Source organism: Podarcis melisellensis, assembly GCF_964234715.1.
Source record: "Podarcis melisellensis genome assembly, chromosome: 15".
NCBI classification, from domain to species: Eukaryota; Metazoa; Chordata; class Lepidosauria; order Squamata; family Lacertidae; genus Podarcis; species Podarcis melisellensis.
The window spans coordinates 41,262,609-41,282,838 of NC_138532.1; the positions used below are offsets into that span (position 1 = coordinate 41,262,609).

The 20,230-nt window shown below is 52.1% G+C and overlaps 1 protein-coding gene across 1 annotated transcript in view; it reads right to left on the bottom strand.

The window, feature by feature from the left end:
- Positions 1 to 231: 231 nt before the first annotated feature.
- The window catches only part of VPS53 (VPS53 subunit of GARP complex), a 49,486-nt gene continuing 29,487 nt past the window's right edge, over positions 232 to 20,230 (bottom strand). The window contains exons 17-22 of the mRNA XM_081890309.1: positions 19,946 to 20,024; positions 17,414 to 17,562; positions 13,297 to 13,366; positions 6,606 to 6,743; positions 2,954 to 3,058; positions 232 to 1,811 (exon numbers count right to left, since the gene is read on the bottom strand). Coding sequence (XP_081746435.1) covers positions 1,641 to 1,811; positions 2,954 to 3,058; positions 6,606 to 6,743; positions 13,297 to 13,366; positions 17,414 to 17,562; positions 19,946 to 20,024 — 712 coding nt within the window. The 3' untranslated portion in view covers positions 232 to 1,640. The remainder of the gene's footprint in view (positions 1,812 to 2,953; positions 3,059 to 6,605; positions 6,744 to 13,296; positions 13,367 to 17,413; positions 17,563 to 19,945; positions 20,025 to 20,230) is intronic.

Consider the following 20,230-nt stretch of genomic DNA (forward strand, 5'->3'; position numbering starts at 1 on the left):
AACCGTTGGGGTGCGGGGAGTAAGAGTAAAGTGTGTTTAATGAGTTCTGGGCTTGCTGACACACACTCCCTTTGGCAAAAACGGTTCCGACTTTGTTTAATAGATATCACTGAAAACATGTACAAACACAGACGGCATGAAAAGAGGCTGCCCATTTACTTCGCTGAAACTTCACTCTGCAAGAAACAGCAAAAGAAAAAAAAATCTGACAGGAAGGCAGAACTTAACAAAAAGAAAAAGAAAAACCTCACCGAAGAATCTTCTTTATTAACAGAAAATGTACAACTTAAAGGAGAGCTATACAGAACAGAAAATATACAACTGAAAGGGAACCTAACCACCCAAAATCACCTGATAAATAAGGAAAGAGGGTAGTTTCAAATCAAGATGACAAAAAAACAGTAATTTTTAAAATCTTCATGCCAAAGTGGCAAAAACTGTCAACAGCGAAAAGTATACCTCCATTTTAACGGTCAACCTTTTGTCTACATAGCTGCAAAGGCAGGGTTGGGTGGACAAACCCAGCTCTGAATATTTTTCAGCTTCCTGATCTTTATCACCTTTGGAATTTATGGCCCGGGTTTTGTTTGCCCTTAACGCAAGGACATCCATATAGCCTGGGAGGGAGAAGCCACGCCCGCCTTGATTAGGCTTCCTTTACGCAAGCGGATCCGTAGCGAGAGTCAACACCACGCACGCCTCAAAGAAGCCAAATGGGACAAAGGGCCAACCGAGTCAAGCAGCAGGGCGGCAGCCGACTCCGGTCAAGGAGGGTCGGCAGCTAGCGGCCCCTAGGCCTTAGCTCAGCCCCGCCTCCGGAAAACAATGCAAATTATTGTTTTGAAACCAAGCTGCCTGGGTGTTTTTAGGAGCCACAACTAAAGCGACCCTGCAGGAAAGTCACTGGGGGGAGAGTGGGAGTGAATAGGGTCCTGTCATATCCTGCGGGTTCCAGGACCATCCACATTCCCTGCACCTGGCTTCCGTGTTTTCTTACATTAAAAGCGCATTCCTGTGCAGGACCATAACATCCATTCCCACACAGAGGACAAAGCAGCACTCAGCCTCACTGAGGACCACTGTGCTGCGGGGACTGTATGGAAGTCAACACAGGGAAGGCAATGGCAGGGAGATGAAGCAGCTCAGGTGGAGAAGCTCAGGGGATTCCTATGGAGGGAAAAGCGCAGAACTGATCCCATTAGGAGACTCCCATGACTTGCAGGCCTGTACCATTTCAGACCGTGGGGCGGAGCTGCACGTCTGAATATCCTCCTCCCTATACAAACAAGCCATAGCGAAGCAAGCATGTGACAATGAAAAAGTGAAATATGTGGGGCGATTCCTTTATATTTTTGAAGGTGGCTCAGGAGACGTTCCTCACTGGAGTCTGAAGTGGTACAGGATAGCCGAAAAGCTCCCTTGTCTGACTTTTCCGGCTGGTACAGTCTCAGTGCCAAGGATCTTCCAAAAATGAGCGATGAGGAATTCGAATCTGGAGTACCAGGAGCGGGCGAAGGGGAGGCTCATTCTCAGCAGCCCGAGCAAGAAACCATCTCAAGGGGGGTTCCAGAACTGGCACGGCTCATCTTGGAGAAAGAGAGAGCAGGGCGTGGAGGGGAAGAGGAAGAAGAAGAAGCCCCCTAGAGCCTCTTCTTGATGAGTTTCTCCAGCTTGCGGATGCGCGAGGATTCCTGCTCGGGCGTAGGAGCCGCCAGGGAGATGGAGCTGGCGTTGTCGCCTCCGGAGGGAGGGGCCGGGAGCCTCTGGCGGAACAAGTCCAACATGCTGCTCTGCTCACTCCTCTTCAGACCCTGCGGGGTGAGGGAAATGACATGTGTCGGCGAATTGTGGCGATCACACAGGGTCCCTGGACATCTAACCATCTATTGATCCCCGTGCCACCACTGTGCTGGCTTCCCCGCTGCCACCAACCTGTTACTCTCTGGTAAAACACCAAGTCCAGTCACTTGTTAAAAGCGAACCAAATAAAGCAAGTTTATTTTACAAACATTAACAAGCTTATCGTTTCTCAGATAATATTCCTGCCAGTATTTTAACTTTAGCAGGTGGCGCTGTGGGTTAAACCACAGAGCCTAGGACTTGCCGATAGGAAGGTCGGCGGTTCGAATCCCCGCGATGGAGTGAGCTCCCATTGCTCGGTCCCTGTTCCTGCCAACCTAGCAGTTTGAAAGCACGTCAGAGTGCAAGTAGATAAAGAGGTACCACTCCAGCAGGAAGGTAAACAGCGTTTCCGTGCGCTGCTCTGGTTCACCAGAAGCGGCTTAGTCATGCTGGCCACATGACCCGGAAGCTGTACGCCGGCTCCCTCGGCCAATAAAGCGAGATGAGCGCCGCAACCCCAGAGTCGGCCACGACTGGACCTCATGGTCAGGGGTCCCTTTACCTTTACCTTCCTAATACCTTCTGACTGATGATCTCAGCTGTTTGACTGACTCCTCTTAACAAATCTTCTCCCTCTCTCACACCAGACTAGCCCAACCCACAGACTTCTCTTCCCTGTCTCTCCTAACTCCAGACTGTCTTCTCAACAACTCTAACTCACTAAAAACCTCTGTGCTTAAATCTTACACACCGTTAACTCTGCCCTCTTGGGTTCCCATTGGTTAGTCATTTTACAATTAGTTAACCCTTTCCTTATGCACCCAGTATGATGTGACACACAACATAGGGCAAACGCCACATGAATCAACGCCAAAATAAATCGGCCCAAGAGAGCATCGACGTGCCCCCTTCCCACCAGAGTGTCCATCAGGATGGTCTCCTGTTTGACCTGAAATTCCTGCGTTATAGCGGGCTGGACTAAATGACCCTCTGGTGTCCCTTCCAACTCTAAATGAACAGGAGCCGCAGGGAAGCTGCAATGCTGGCCTCAAAACCCTGGAATCGGGGCAGAGGCCACCAGCGCTGGTGGAGCCCACAGGGCTCCCCTCACCTTCATGTCCAGAATCTTCTGGAAGGTGTCGGTGCTGCAGTCGGCCAGGAGTTTGATGTAGTTGTCCACAAACACCACGGGCGGCTCATGGGGGGCCATCACGACCTGCAGGGAGAGGTGGGGAGTAAAACCGTCAGAAGGGAGGGTCATCCGGGCAGAGGGTGGCTGAGGCAAGGCCCTTCCGCCTGATTGGGACGGCCACCTTCAACTTGAAGGAGCTGGGCTGCAATATCCCCCTTAAAACCTTGAGGAACCCCAGAGAGGTGATACACAAGCCACCAGAGGGGGGTGATTTCATTGTTATTTGTCACGTTAGCATCTCTTCCTCAAAGCGTCAGGCTCAACTCTCTCCCTCTCCTCCATTTTGCCCTCACAACCACCCTGCAGAGCGGGGTTGGCTGAGAGAAGCCCCCACTAAGAGAGCTTCACGGCTGAGGGGGCGATTCGAACTCGGGTCTCACAGGTTCTAGCCCAGCGCTCTAGCCACCATGCTAACACCAGCCCTCCCGCCTGTTCATTTGCAGCAGTTCTCAACCTGTGGGTCCCCAGATGTTGTTGGACTACAATGCCCATCATCCCTGATTTCTGGCCTTGCTAGCTAGGGGTGATAGGAGTTGTAGTTCAACATCTGGGGACCCACAGCTTGAGAAAGGATGATTTAGAGGCTGCTCTAAAGAGGATCCCACAAGAAAGTGATCATGACCACGGCAACTACGGACCACAAAAACCACAGCAAGTCAAGGGACGTTGAAGCGTTAAAGGAAGGCGAAGAAAGTAAGGCATCAAAATGTTGCCGTGCGAAGCATCCAGAGAGAGGCAGCACACCGTCCTGCCAACTAATAGCCACCAAGAACCTATCCTAGGAACTTAAGAAGAGCTGTGCTGGATCAGGCCGGTGCCCCATCTAATCCAGCATCCTGGGCTCACGGCGGCCAACCAGGTGCCAGTGTGAAGCCCATAAGCAGGACCCAAGCTCCAAGACCCTCCCTGCTTCTGTGGATTGGTCCAGTCCTTTTTCAAAGCGCTCACAGGGCAGGTGCCACCACTGAGAAGGCCCTCTGCCTGGTTCCCTCTCCCTTTGTTTCTCGCAGGGAGGGAACCGCCAGAAGGCCCTCAGAGGTGGACCTCAGTGTCCGGGCTGGACGATGGGGGTCAGGCATATAGGGCCAAAGCCATTTAATTCCTTCCTGCCATCATTCCTCCATACTGAATGGGGATTAAGTGAGGAGCAGGGTGGGATATAAATGCAATAAACAATCTAAGAAGCTTGTGCCGCTCAGAGGAAATGGATGCTTCTAGTGGCAAGGCCACCCCCATCCTGACAGAATCGCAGCCCCACAGGCACACAAGCAACCGCTGGCAACCCTCTGCGATGATCTCATCGGGAACGCCGGAGGAATGCCACCCCGAGGGGAGCCCAAACCTCCCCTCCATAGCCCTGGGACAGCATTCAGGGAAAGAGAGAGAGAGAGAGAGAGAGAGAGAGAGAGAGAGAGAGAGAGATCTATAACAGTCTTGTGGGAAGTTCTTGTGGTTCTCTACGAAAGCCAAGCAACCAGCCACTGCGTCTGGGCAGAAAACCTGACGGCTCGAGGGAGAGAGAATCCACCGAAGAAACCAGAGTAAGGCTGGTGGGGTTTTGTTTTGCCTTATATGTCTATATCACGGCTACTACAAGGTGTGGGAAGGCCAGGCCCACAGAAGCAAAGGAGAGATGATTCACCAAACCACCAGCAATCGGGGCCAGGCATGTGGGGGGAAACCTCTGTTTGTGAGGTGTCAGTGAGACACATTTCCCCCCCCCCAAAAAAAATGACACACGCACCAAGAATCTGAGGCGGGCAGGCTAGGATATTTGCTTATTAAAAGCCACTGACATTCCAGCGTTCTGTCTCAGAACAGGCCGGGCCATTTTTCCACCTGGGCCAGTAGTGCCTGCTCTGACTGGCAGGAGCTCTCTGGGCAAAGCCCTGCCTACCCGCTGCCTCTTTCAACGGGGGATGCCGTGAATCGAACTCAGGACCTTCTTCATGGAAGGCAGGTGTTCTACCTCTGAGTTACCATCATTGGTTGCAACGTATGGGCTTGTTAATAATAATAATAATAATAATAATAATAATAATAACAACAACTTATTATTTATACCCCACTCACCTGGCTGAGTCTCCCCAGCCACTCTGGGCGGCTCCCAATCAAGTGTTAAAAACAGTACAGTGTTAAATATTAAAAACTTCCCAGGGCTGCCTTCAGATGTCTTTTAAAGATAGGAAAGCTGCTTATTTCCTTGACATCTGATAGGAGGGTGTTCCACAGGGCAGGCGCCACTACCGAGAAGGCCCTCTGTCTGGTTCCCTGTAACCTCACTTCTCGCAATGTGGGAACTGCCAGAAGGCCCTTGGCGCTGGACCTCAGTGTCCGGGCTGGATGATGGGAGTGGAGACGCTCCTTCAGGTATACAGGACCAAGGCCGTTTAGGACTTTAAAGGTCAGCACCAACACTTTGAATTGTGCTTGGAAACGTACTGGGAGCCAATGCAGGTCTTTTCAGGACCAGTATTATGTGGTCCTGGCGGCCACTCCCAGTCACCAGTCTAGCTGCCGCATTCTGGATTAATTGCGGTTTCCGGGTCACCTTCAAAGGTAGCCCCACGTAGAGCGCATTGCAGTAGTCCAAGCGGGAGATAACTAGAGCATGCACCACTCTGGTGAGACAGTCTGCGGGCAGGGAGGGTCTCAGCCTGCGTACCAGGTGGAGCTGATAAACAGCTGCCCTGGACACAGAATGGTTGTCCATTTAAGCTCAATACTGCATACTCATCTGGCAGTGGCTCTTCAGGGAGAGAAAGGTCACTGGCCACCCAGTCACTTTTTAAACCTGGTGATGCTCTCAGGGATTGAGCAGGCAAAGTCGACCGCTGAGGAGCCTGTCACGAACTGGTTGGATGCAGAGAAATGGTGGGAGGGACCAGTTAGGGAACCTCCATGGGATGATGGCTCAGGGGATTGGTGGTGGGGCGGTGATGAGGGAGCAGACTGGGAAGAGGTAACAGGACTTAGTGAACTGGGAGAGTCAGTGCAGAGAGAAGTCAAGAAGCAGAGTTGGAAGCAAGAGAGAGGGAGGATGGAGGCCAAAAGAGCAGAGCTGAGTCAGGCTGGTGAAGAGTCACAGGTGTGTTCCCCTCCCGCCCTGTCTCCCAGAACCAGAAGAGGCATGAAAAGGGCGAAGGAGAGGTTGGCTGCACAAAGGCACAGTCTCCGATTGCTTGGGAAAACCCCTGGAGAGGAAGGAACTTAAGACAGCTGTGAGGAGACGAGGACTTTCAGCAACTGATTTTCCTGAAGGGAGACCACCGGGAATGAGGTGATCCGCTCATTAGCTCCAGCACTCGACCAAGTCCGTGGCGATTGCGTTTTTGATAATAAAGAGCTAACTCCATCTTTTGATAAGAAAGAGCTAGCTGTGAGATTACGGACTGGCAAAGCTCCCGTGACAATGTCGCCCCTTCCGATAGGCAACTAAACAGGCTGACAGTGGGTGCGTGGGACAGGAGACAGGAGAGTTTTGCAGAAGGGCAGCAGGGAGTCAGGTGAAAGAAAGAAAGAAAGAAAGAAAGAAAGAAAGAAAGAAAGAAAGAAAGAGCCCCGAAGTTACCTTAAGAATCATTTCGGCACGGGTCATGCCTTTCACCACAATCTTGGTGTAGCTGGCCGGGGCCTTCCTCACCACCTGGGACCCGATAGACGGCAGGTCCAGAAGAACCATCTTCAGAGAATGAGTGTCCAAAAGCAGCTGCATCAGATTTAAAGGTGGGGGTTAAGCTTCAGTCGGTCAAGGGAGCCCCCCGACTCATGTTGCCCAGTGGGAAAGCTCCACGCGCGGGACATGGCTATTTCAGAGGGCGGGGGATGAAATCCTATAGTTTTCCAACACCCCAAATCAGTCTTCCCTCTGGATATTTCAGACCACACCAAGTCCCATCATCCCCAACCAGAACGGCCAGTGCTCAGAGATGATGGAAGTTGCAGGTTGGTAATTGTGATGGCCTGGGATACCGAGTCTGAGAGCGATCCGGAGGAACCCCAGCCGGCACAGGAGTCCCCGCCTCCAGGGCCGGCTGAACTGGGGCAAGGCCTAGTTGCTGAGGAAACTCAAGAGCAGGCACCAGGTGAAATCATTCAGGCCCCAGAGGTGCTGGAAGACTCAGTGGCTACAGGTGAGCCTCCTCCAGGACCCAGTAACCCTTCGGCCTCTGCTGATCTGCAGAGGCTTAGGGCAGAGAGGCGAAGGGAACTGGTGTCTCCCAGGAGGAGTGCTCGCCTTAAGGCCAAGAGAGGCGGGGCTTCTGGGGGCCGGGACCGCCCCCGGCCTTAGAAGAAGATAAAGGTCAGGCAGCCCAGTCTCAGGTTGCGGGAGCAACGTCGTTGTGAAGTATCTGCTTTACCCAGTCCTTGTTTGGCACTCCCAGTGTGCCTATTCCTCGCCTGGATTCCTGCTTCTGCCTTACCAGTGTTCCTGCTTCCCCGCCTGGATTCCTGCTTCTGCCTTACCAGTGTTCCTGCTTCCCCGCCTGGATTCCTGCTTCTGCCTTACCAGTGTTCCTGCTTCCCCGCCTGGATTCCTGCTTCTGCCTTACCAGTGTTCCTGCTTCCCCACCTGGACTCCTGCTTCTGCCCTACCTCCGTTCCTGCTGACCTGCCCGGCTCCCTGTTGATCTTGGCCTACGGTAATAATACCTCATCCCCCCTGGGACCAGCACAGTTTGCTCCCGCCACACCCGCACTCCCTCTTTGTTGGGGTGCGTTCGGGAAGATTCAGAGGCCATGGCTGACCAAGCGGCTACATTGTTGGCAATAGCCCAGGAGAACCAGGCCTTGACGCACACCGTGCAGCAGCTCAGTAACGTGGTTGCGGCACTACAGCAGCGTTTGGACGCCCTACCGGCTCCTGGGGCCGACGCCCCGGCTTCTGGCAAGTACCCAGTGGCCTTGCCTGAGAAGTTTGATGGGGCTCCGGCCAGCTTTCCCATGTTCCTTGCCCAGGCCAAGCTGTATATTCAGGGGCGCGCCCGGAACTTCCCCGACGACCGCACCAAGGTGCATTTTTTGATTAGTTTGTTAAAGGACCAGGCGGCCAAGTGGGCGTTGCCGCTGCTCAGGCAAGACTCCCCCTTGCTGGCAGACTACGGGGGGTTTTGCAATCTGTTGGAGGCCGCGTTCGGCAACCCTTTGAAGGGGAGTCAAGCCAACCGGGCGATTCGGCGGTTGAGACAGGGCAAGTCCAAGGTGGCCGCATACACCACAGAATTCCGGCTGCTGGCACAGGACTTGACCTGGAACGACTCTGCTCTTCGGGACCAGTATCTCGAGGGGCTTTCAGATGAGATACTGGACCAGCTGGCCACAATGGAACGCCCCACCACGCTAGACGCTCTTATTCAGCGGAGTCTACAGATAGACGATCGGCTAGAGGACCGGCGTCAGGCTCGGGGCCGCCGGCACCTCCAGTTCTCGGCCCCGGGGTCCACCAGCAGCCCCACAGGCCCAGCTGAGTCATTGGAGGAACCCATGCAGCTTGGGGCAGTGCGGCCACGCCTCTCCCCCGCAGAGAAGTCGCGGCGTCGGGAGGGGAATCTATGTCTCTATTGTGGCGGAAGCGGACACTATGCACGATCCTGTCCTGAGAAACCGCCAACCCCAGTAGCTGATGGCCCTGGCTCCCTGGGGTCCCAAACAGCACAGAATGGGACCGCACCAATCGAATTACAACACCTTATGGTTCCGGTACATCTATACCCTCCAGGAGGGCCATGGATTCTTACCCATGCCCTGGTGGATTCAGGGGCAACCCGCTCTTATATGGACGCTGCTTTTGCTGCCCAGCATCGGGTGCCACTTCGGAACAAGCCAGAACCGGTACAGGTGGAGGCAATCGACGGACGGCCACTGCGTTCGGGCGCCGTCACTCGAGAGACCCAGCCCCTGGTCCTGTGCCTCCAGCAGCACCGTGAGATGCGAACTCTGGATATTGCCTCCATGCCCCGGTTCCCCCTGGTGCTTGGGATGGACTGGCTAGAGGATCACAATGTGCAGATTGATTGGGTCAAACGGACTGTACACTTCCCAGACCCCAGTTCGTCTGCTGAGACTGAGATGCTAGCAGCTGCGCCCACTGAGGAGGCTGCTGCAACGCTCCCCGCGGAGTACCGGGACTATCACGACGTGTTCGAGGAACGGGGGGCAGACCAGCTGCCGCCGCATCGGTCCTTTGACTGCGGCATAGACCTCCAGCCCGGAGCGCCTCTACCGGTGAGTCGCTTATACTCGTTAACAGAGCCAGAGCGCGAGGCTTTGCAGGACTTCTTGCGCAAGAACCTGGAGCGAGGGTTCATTAGACCTTCTACCTCGCCCACTGCTGCGCCAGTGCTCTTTGTTAAAAAGAAATGTGGGGAGCTCCGCCTTTGCCATGATTACCGGGCCCTGAACAAGATTACCATCCCGGACCGGTACCCCTTGCCCCTTATTTCGGAGTTACTGGAGCGGGTGCAAGGGGCGCAGGTGTTCACCAAGCTAGACCTCCGGGGAGCCTACAATTTGATTCGGATCCGCGCCGGGGATGAGTGGAAGACAGCATTCGGGACCCGGTACGGACAGTTTGAATACCTGGTTATGCCCTTTGGTTTGTGCAACGCGCCTGCTGTGTTTCAACGGTACATCAACCACGTATTTCAGGACTTGCTAGACAAGTACGTGGTGGTGTACTTGGATGACATTCTGGTTTACTCTCGTGACCCGGCGTGCCACGAGGGCCATGTCCGGACCGTGCTGCAGCGCTTGCGCGAGCATCGTCTGTATGCAAAGCTCAGCAAGTGCGAGTTCCATCAGCAGTCAGTGGACTTCCTGGGTCATCGACTCTCACCAGGTGGGGTGCAGATGGATCCTGGGAAGGTGGCAGCGGTTCGAGAATGGGCGGCACCTCGGAACCGCAAGGACCTACAGCGTTTCCTGGGGTTCGCCAACTATTACCGGACCTTCATTGCGGATTATGCTCACCGCACCACCCCGTTGACCCGGCTTCTGCGCCCCAAGACGCCGTTTTCCTGGGACAAGGAGGCGGAGGAGGCATTTCAAGGGTTGAAGGCCTGTTTCCAGAGAGCGCCAATCTTGCAGCATCCGGATCCTTCTCGACCCTTTGTGGTAGAGACTGACGCCTCCAGTACGGCTCTCGGTGCCGTCTTGTCTCAGCAGCACGAACCGGAAGCGCCACTCTTACCCTGCGCCTTCTATTCCCGCCAGCTCCTTCCAGCGGAGCGTAACTATACCGTGTGGGAGCGGGAACTGCTGGCCATCAAGGTGGCCTTTGAGGTTTGGCGCCACCATCTTGAAGGAGCAAGACACCCGGTGGAGGTGAGAACCGACCACCGGAACCTGGAATACCTCCAGACCACCCGCAAGCTGAACCAAAGGCAGATCCGGTGGGCGTTGTTCTTTTCCCGGTTCCAGTTCCGGATCCGCTACATCCCTAGCTCCCAAAACCAGAAGGCGGATGCCCTGTCCCGGAAACCTGAAGACAACGCAGACACGGTTCAGCAAGCAGCACCCACCACGATCCTACCACCAGCTGCATTCCTGGCCACCCAGGAGGTTGAGCCACTGCAGGCTCGGGTGCGGGAACAGCAACGGGTCGACGCTTGGGCCCAGGAACGACTCCGGGAACTGGCCGAAGGATCATGCCCTCAGTATCCAGGGCTGGTTTCGCATCAGGGTCTTCTGCTGCACCACGGGCGCCTGTACATCCCACCAGGGCCGCTGCGGGCTGAGGTTCTCCGGATGACCCATGACGCTCCAGCGGCGGGGCACTTTGGGCGGTATCGGACCACCCATCTGGTAAGCCGTGAGTTTTGGTGGCCCCGCTTGAAGGCTGACGTGGCTCGCTACGTCGCTGGTTGTGACGTCTGCAGGCGGGCCAAGGGGCCTACCGGGCGACCCCCCGGCCTTCTTCAGCCGTTGCCGGTTCCACCACGTCCTTGGCACACAGTTTCTCTAGACTTTATAGTGGAGTTACCCCCGTCTCGTGGCTGCACCTGCCTTCTAGTTTTCTCCGACCACTTCACGAAGATGGTGCACTGTGCCCCCTGCCCATCCATACCCTCAGCTAAGGAAACCGCGCAGCTGTACCTTCAGCATGTCTTCCGCCTGCATGGCCTACCTGAGCGTGTAGTATCCGACCGCGGCGTTCAGTTCACGTCCCGGTTTTGGCGTGCTTTGCACCAGGCCCTCGGAACAGAGGTCTGTCTCTCATCTGCTTACCACCCACAGACTGATGGCCAGACAGAACGGGCGAACGCGGTACTGGAACAGTACCTCCGGTGTTACTGCAGCTACCAGCAGGACGACTGGGTCGACCACCTAGCATTGGCGGAGTTCGCTTATAACAACGCGGTGAATGCGTCCACCCAGCAGACCCCGTTCCAAGCCAGTTATGGCCTTCACCCACGGTTGTTTCCGGATGTGCTGCCGGCATCTGCGGTCCCTGCGGTGACAGAGTGGCTTCAGGAGCTCCAGTCCCAGCAACAGCTGTTGATGGAGCAGCTGCGCCAGGCCAAGGAGGCGTACAAGGTCCAGGCCGACCGCCACCGCCAGGTGGGGCCGGAACTTCACGTCGGTGACTTGGTATGGCTTTCCACTCGCCACCTCCACCCTTCTCGACCTTCGCGGAAGCTGGACGCCCGGTTCACCGGCCCGTTCCCTATTGTGGACCAGGTCTCGCCTGTGGCATTCCGTCTCCAGTTGCCAGCAAACCTGAAGGTTCACCCGGTATTCCACAGGTCCCTTCTGAGTCCGGTGGCCCCACCCGACGAGTTCCACCCAGACCGTCCCCGACCGCAGCCAGTTTTGGTGCAGGGAGAGCCAGAGTACGAGGTGGAACGCATTCTGGACTCCCGATACCGCAGGGGAAGGCTGCAGTATCTCATTGACTGGAAGGGGTATGGGCCAGAGGACCGCTCCTGGGAACCAGCGGTCAACGTCCACGCACCTGCCTGCATCCGGGAGTTTCATGCAGCGTACCCCAGCAAGCCGGGTCCGGGCCCTCAAGTGAGGGGGGGGCCTGGGAGGGGGGATGGTGTGATGGCCTGGGATACCGAGTCTGAGAGCGATCCGGAGGAACCCCAGCCGGCACAGGAGTCCCCGCCTCCAGGGCCGGCTGAACTGGGGCAAGGCCTAGTTGCTGAGGAAACTCAAGAGCAGGCACCAGGTGAAATCATTCAGGCCCCAGAGGTGCTGGAAGACTCAGTGGCTACAGGTGAGCCTCCTCCAGGACCCAGTAACCCTTCGGCCTCTGCTGATCTGCAGAGGCTTAGGGCAGAGAGGCGAAGGGAACTGGTGTCTCCCAGGAGGAGTGCTCGCCTTAAGGCCAAGAGAGGCGGGGCTTCTGGGGGCCGGGACCGCCCCCGGCCTTAGAAGAAGATAAAGGTCAGGCAGCCCAGTCTCAGGTTGCGGGAGCAACGTCGTTGTGAAGTATCTGCTTTACCCAGTCCTTGTTTGGCACTCCCAGTGTGCCTATTCCTCGCCTGGATTCCTGCTTCTGCCTTACCAGTGTTCCTGCTTCCCCGCCTGGATTCCTGCTTCTGCCTTACCAGTGTTCCTGCTTCCCCGCCTGGATTCCTGCTTCTGCCTTACCAGTGTTCCTGCTTCCCCGCCTGGATTCCTGCTTCTGCCTTACCAGTGTTCCTGCTTCCCCACCTGGACTCCTGCTTCTGCCCTACCTCCGTTCCTGCTGACCTGCCCGGCTCCCTGTTGATCTTGGCCTACGGTAATAATACCTCATCCCCCCTGGGACCAGCACAGTAATGTTGCGAAGAGATCACATTGGCTACCCTGCACTAAAACATTCTTCTTCTGGCATATGCTAAGAAATAGAAACTCAAGGCACTGCGGCTTGCTTAAGCCCAGGCAAACCCAGGCAATAAAACTCACTCAAGTTTAAACAAACCACAGTTCCCCGAGTTCAGAAATCACTAGGAACTGTGGTTTATTTAAGAGCAGAAATGGAAGCTTCCTCTTGGCCTCTTGCCCAGGATTTTCAATGGCAGCTCAGAGTGGCTGCCTCACTGGGTTGCCTCTGCTCGGACTTCTTTTTGCTGGATGAAGGAAAATGCCATTCAGAAATACATTCTGCAGCCAACATGGGATTTGCTTCCAAAGTGTGGTACGTTAGGCACCCCAATGCAATATTTATATTTTAAAAATACTTAAAAATTCAAAATGCAATGTTCTCCCTTCCCCACGCTGCTCCGCCTGCAGGCCGCTGCCTCACCTGATCCCTTCCAGTCCTTGATTCTCACCTGTTCTGCCCCCACCATGCTGATGGGCTTGCACTTGAAGAGGTGGTTGATAAATTTGGGGATGAAGGAGCTGCGGGGAAAGAATTGAAGAAATCAATCACGGCACACTCCACATTTTATCCCCCCCACTTAAATAAAATAAAAAACACAAGTGTAATTTCCCCTCTCCTCCTTTTTAACAATTTAACAAACATAAGGAAGGGGAAAAGAAACAGTCTTTTTTTAAACAACAAATATGTAAATGAAACAAACAAAAAATATCAAGGGGGGTGGAGCGACTCCCCTCTGAGAAAAGGTTGCGGCATTTGGGAGAAATAATAATATAATAATAATTTATTATTTATACCCCACCCATCTGGCGGGTTTCCCCAGCCATTCTGGGCGGCTCCCAACAGAATATTAAAAGCACGACAAAACATCAAACATTAAAAACTTCCCTAACCAGGGCTGCCTTCAGATGTCTTCTAAAAGCCAGGTAGTTGTTGAATTCTTTGACATCTGAAGGGAGGGCGTTCCACAGGGCGGGCGCCACTGCCGAGAATGGCAGACAAGAGGCAACATGATAGAATCTTATAAAATTATGCACAGAGAAAAGTTTTTCTCCTTCTCACTTAACTTGCGGACATGCAGTGAAGCTGACTATTGGGAGATTCTGGAGAGCTAAAATAAAGCCCATTTTCACACAGCACAGATCTAAACTATGGGACTCCCATCAGGGCATCTTGGGCGCCACTGTGGGAACAGGACGCTAGGCTAGATAGTCCCCCTTTGACCCAGGCTCTTCTGGTTTTTTTCCACATGCAGAAGGTCCCCCAGTATCTTCAGATAAGACTGGGAAATACTTGCTGCCTGAAACCCTGGAGAACTGCTGCTGCCAACCAGTGTAGACAGAGCTGAGCTCAATGGATGCCAATGGTGTGATATGGTTTCAAGGCAGCTTCCTATGTTCCAGAGGCACCTTGAGATTCCAACCAGGTGTTGCCCACACATTTTTAAGCGTACTCCTGCGGCCATGGGGACTAGCAGCTTTTAAAATGGAATAAAAGTGACTGGAGGGGGGACGTTCAATTCCCAAGAAGCTGATCTCTAGGCCTTTCAGCCCACAGCTGCTGGGGCGAAGGAGACACCCTCGCAGGCTTCCACAAACGCAGCGATATTTAAAGTAACGTTCCCTTCCCCTCTCCATACAAACTCGTTCCAGATGCAAGAGTCGGGCAAAGTTTCCCTCCATGATGTGGGCTAATCAGTGAAGTCTTTATATTAAAAAAATTGAAATTAAAGAGAGTCAGGAAAGCAGAGCCAAGCTATTAAAAGCCTGCCCAGCAAAAATGGCAGAGGTCTGTGTATTTAATCTATAAATGGATTTATCGCCCCGCTAAGCGATACTATAAAAACCTCAGGCACAGTTTCTGTTGGAGCCTGAAGCGCCGTAAATTTTTCGCAGAGGCAGCACTTTAGAAAGCCCGCCAACATCTGATGATTTATCAGGAGAAGGCCCCTGAAGGCGAAACTAAACGCTCCCAGAGAGGGGGAAAGGGACACAGAGAGCCCCAAAGCGTTGGTGCAAACCAGTCCGAGAGATCCGCCCGCGTATTTCTCGACAAAAACAACATGAAAAGAGGGGTTTGAAGGGGGGAAAGCTTCAGGGAAACACACAGAGCCAGACAGCAACTGAATGGAACATCTCTGCTCCAAAGAAGTCTACCTTAGCTGTACCAGAGGCTGAAGAGGAACGGTAATGGCTGCCTTTTCACAAGGCAAGGAAAAATTGTGGGGCCTCTGACTTTTATTTCCCAAAACAATCTATGGATTGGAGGACCCCACTTTCTACTTCTCTCCATTTGGAGAACTGGTTCCTCTCTGCTTCCTGAAACTTAACCAACTGAGGCCATCAAGCCCATCTGGGCTGCGGATCCTGGAAGACCTGCTCCCTGTCTTGCAGGCATTTTCCACCTGGACTGGGAAGGTGGGGTCCAGACTGACTCCAGCTGCAAAAGTGGAGGCTGCTGAACACTCTTGGACTGGGGTACTGTTTGGGTACTGAATTCTGGTGCTAGAGGAGACTCTTGAGAGTCCCATGGACTGCAAGAAGATCAAACCTTTCCATTCTTCAGGAAATCAGCCCTGAGTGCTCACCGGAAGGACAGATCCTGAAGCTGAGGCTCCAAGACTTTGGCCACCTCATGAGAAGAGAAGACTCCCTGGAAAAGACCCTGATGCTGGGAAAGATGGAGGGCACAAGGAGAAGGGGACGAGAAAGGATGAGATGGCTGGACAGTGTTCTCGAAGCTACCTGCCTGACATGCTCTGGTCCATGGGGTCACGAAGAGTCGGACACAACTAAACGACTAAACAACAACAACAACAACTGTTTGGCCGTTTTTTTGTTGCTGTTACTGATTTTAATTTTGCTGTACCTTTATTTTAGATGGCGTTACGACTTACGTGGAAATGGTTTTAATTTGGATGCATACTTTTTGATGTTATGTTTGTTTGTTCGTGCCTATTTTTGTTATGTTTGTAATTACTGTATTTTTCCCTGTTGTAAGCTGCCTTTGAGCTTGGTTTTAACTATGGAAAGGCGTCATACAAATAAAATTATGTATCTATGCGTACGTAATCATTGTTCTTCCACTTCTCCACTGGGACGGCTTGTTCAGCTATCCTCTGCCTAAGACTACAGCCATCCCTTTGGTGTAGGCTGGTCCCCATCTCAAACCGCATTGCGGTTTCAAGGCTACACACTATCACGGCACAACCCTCTCCTTTTCGGCTCAGAGGTAAAGTTCTGTTCCATGGGGTTTTCAGCTAAGCAGGAGGATTTCAGCCTAAGAAGTTTCAGCACAGGTCCGTTCTACCACATGTGGTGGGCATGCAAGATAACAAAAGCATTCTGGGAAATGATATATAATGAGTTGAAAAAAATGTTTACAATAACGTTTATGGGGAAAAACCAGAGGCTTTTTTACTAGGAATCTTAGGTGCAGAGATACCAAAGGAGCAGAAACAATTATTTATGTACGCAACGACAGCAGTGCAGATACTACTGGCCCAGAGATGGAAAGAGACGAATGGCTGGTGAAGGTGATGGACTATGCTGAAATGGCGAAAGTGACTGGGAAAACCAGAAACCAGGAAGAGAGGAGCTTTAAGGGGAAATTTTGCAAGAGAACACTGTAAACAACTAAAAACTTTGGCAGGATTTGAGTAATGTAATGTACTAAAAACTAAGGTAAAAATGGATTATTTAAGAAAAATAGAGAATATAAATGAAGCGGTGGGAAAAGATTGGAAATGGTAACCATGGAAGGATGGAGGGGAGTCAAAGGATTCAGGGAATCTTAAATGATGATGATGTTCAGCGTTTGAATTTAAATTTGAAGTGTAAAACTTAATAAAAAACGGTTTAGTAAAAGAAGACGAAGAAGTTTCAGCACATGGCTGGGGAATCTTGTCGACGGTGGGCGGGGCAAGGAGCAAAAGTGGGCAGGGCAAGGGATGCAAATTCCAGCTCTGAGTAGCGGCCACACTTGCACATGACGCTCTTTGCCCACCATCCGGTCAAGTGAGAGGCATTGCCAGAGTTCATGGATGGTGAAAACCAGCTAGGGTGGTGGTGCAGGGCCAGTGAGGGAGCGTGGCCTGGCAATAGAGTCCTGGGGGGCCGAACAGAGAAGCCTGGAGGGCCAGAGGTCCCAGAAGGCCATGCATACCTAAACAGTCTCGGTCCTGTATATCTGAAGGAGTGTCTCCACCCCCATCGTTCAGCCCGGACACTGAGGTCCAGCGCCGAGGGCCTTCTGGCGGTTCCCTCACTGAGAGATGTGAGGTTACAGGGAACCAGACAGAGGGCCTTCTCGGTGGTTGCGCCCGCCCTGTGGAATGCCCTCCCATCAGATGTGAAGGAAATAAGCAGCTATCCTATTTTTAAAAGACATCTGAAGGCAGCCCTGTTCAGGGAAGTTTTTAATATTTAATGCTGTACTGTTTTTAACACTTGATTGGGAGCCGCCCAGAGTGGCTGGGGAAACTCAGCCAGATGGGTGGGGTATAAATAATAAATTATTATTATTATTATTATTATTATTATGCAAGCAGAGCAGCAGGAGGAACTCACTTGGCGAACTTGATGCAGAACTGTGTGAAGTACTTTCGGGTGGAGGCCAGGTTGTCCCGGATGATGGGGACGTTCTGCTTGATGTGCAAGATCACCGACGTGACATAGGGGCTCTGGTCGCCCACGTGCTCCACGTTCTGCCACTGCATCTGCAAGGAGACGGGAGGTTTTTACGTAGCAGTGGAACGAAACCCAGCTTCCGAAGCCTGAATGCAACTCAAACCAGAGACCGACGGGGATGCTGCCCAAGATTTTCGTGCCCGTGTGATTACTGTATTTTCTGGCATATAAGGCTACTTTTTAACCCAGGAAAACCTTCTCAAAAGTCGGGCTACAGCCAGCTACAGCAGCAGCTCCTGCAGCAACTCCCCACCAAAGGATAAAACGACAGCAAATTAAATCAGAGGACACCAAGCTCTCTAGACGAAGCAGAAATACACATGGAAATTGGCCCCAGAAGACCCCGGCCACTGGGAATTGAAGCGGATTTCCGAGCCGGACTGGAGACTGGTTTTTATTTGGTGTGCGTTGGAGGAGGGGTAGTCTTATACGGCAAGTATATCCCAAACTCTATATTTTAACTGGAAAAGTTGGGGGTCGTCTTATAGACCAGTCGTCTTATATGCAGGAAAATACGGTATTTTAATCCCGTCTTTCCTCCAAGGTGTTTAGAAATCTCCTACGTCATTCTCTCCCTCCAACCCCATTCGTATGCTCACAACGGTCCTGTCAGGTAGTTTAAGGCTGCCGGGTGCAATTTTGGCGGGAGACGGAGTGGGACAGAACATCAAATTTGGGTTAGGCGGGGATTTATTTGATCCCTGGGCTCAACTTTTTAGCTTTCCGTTTGTGCTACCAGCAGCAGCTTGGTTTTTGTATACAGCTGGGGATGGGAAACCTTTTTGAGTCTGAGGGCCAAATTCCCTTCTGGACAACTTCCTGGGGGCCGTGTGCAGGCAGTGGGAGGGGCCAGAGGCAAAAGTAGGTGGAGCAACCAATGCCATTTTTTGCCTTTGTGCAGTAGGCCAGATTCTATGCACACTTGCTCATCCATGCGATGGTCACCTCCAGGCTTGACTACTGTAATTCGCTCTATGCGGAGCTGCCCTTGAAGCTGTCCCAGAAACTCCAGCGGGTGCAGAATGCTGCAGCGAGGCTCCTCACGGGGTCTCTGCTATGGGAGCATATTCACCCAGTGCTTTTCCAGCTGCACTGGCTCCCGGTGGAGTACAGGGTCAGATTTAAGCTGCTGCTTTTGACCTTTAAAGCCCTTCATAGCCTAGGACCCTCGTACCTACGGGACCGCCTCTCCTGGTATGCCCCACGGAGAGCCTCAAGGTCCATAAATAGCAACACCCTAGAGGTCCCAGGCCCTAAGGAAGTCAGATTAGCCTCAACCAGAGCCAGGGCCTTTTCAACACTGGCCCCGGCCTGGTGGAACGCTCTGCCTCACAAGACCAGGGCCCTGCAGGATCTGATTTCTTTCCGCAGGGCCTGTAAGACAGAGTTGTTGTGCCTGGCCTTTGGCTTGGAGCCAATTTGATTCCCTCCCCCTCTTTCTTTTTTCTTTTCCTTTCTCCTCCTGTGATGCGGCTGCATTTTAATATTTTAATGTTTCAGTATTTTAATGTTGTATTTTGATTTTGTTTTTAAGTTGTATTTATTCAACTTGTTTTTATTATTGTTTGTTAGCCGCCCTGAGCCTTGGCTAGGGAGGGCGGGGTATAAATAAAAATTATTATTATTATTATTATTATTATTATTATTATTATTATTATTATTATTATTATCCCTCTTCTGCCTCCATCCAGGGAAGCAAAGAGGCGTCATGACCAAGGACAAATTTCCAGCCAGACCAAAACACTCAAGGAAGTGGGTATGGGATAATTTAAAGAAAATAAATAATATTGAAATTAAGGTAAAAGTAAGGGAAGAATTTGCTGATAACTTTATCAGAAATTAGAATACAGAAAGGGAAGGTATGAGGAAGTCGGGAAAATAAGCCACAAGAAAGTGTAAATTGAATTTATACGTGTTTATTGTTTATATCTTTTATAATGTCTTTTTTCTTTTTTGTTTGTTATTGTGCTTGGTTGATGTGTTAAAAATCTGTGGAAACTTCAATAAAAATTTATTTAAAAAAAACACTCAAGGAAGGTGCAAAGCAGGGCTGGCAAGGGGCGTGGCCTTCAGAGAGGGGGCGTGGCCTGGGGAGAGTCCCATGGACCACATCTGAACCCGCTGGCCTGAGGTTCCCCACTGTTGTATTCTCACATTTTGTACACCTCTTCAAAATTTGTTTTAAAATAATTCTAATTTTTTATTTATACCCCGCCCTTCCTGGTTCAGAAAACCGGGCTCAGGGCGGCTAACAACAAATTTAAAACACTTCATTGATGCTACAAAAAACAGCATAAAATACGGTATAAAACATGAACAGCACTCTGATAGTTTGGTAAGCTTCTCAGGGTTGGAATACACGTTCTCCGGAATCCCTTCCAACTTTAGCTTTTAAAAGTTTGAGACTCCTACCTTGCTCATGGCCGTGAGAGCTGGGTCACAGGCAGCGTCCAAATCCTGTACCAGAAGCTGGATGCTGTTAGAAATCACTCTGCAAAGGGAACAAGGCGGTTTCATTTTACGTTTATTGCAGTGGGAGCCAACACAAAGAAGGCCTCGCTAGCTGTGATGCCCTAGAAAGTTGTTGTTACTCATCTGACAACTTTCTGAATTTCCTTTTTTTAATGATACAGAGACACATGGAAAATAATAAAAGTGAGATGAAACGACTGAGGCAAAGGCCAGCTGGGTGAGCTC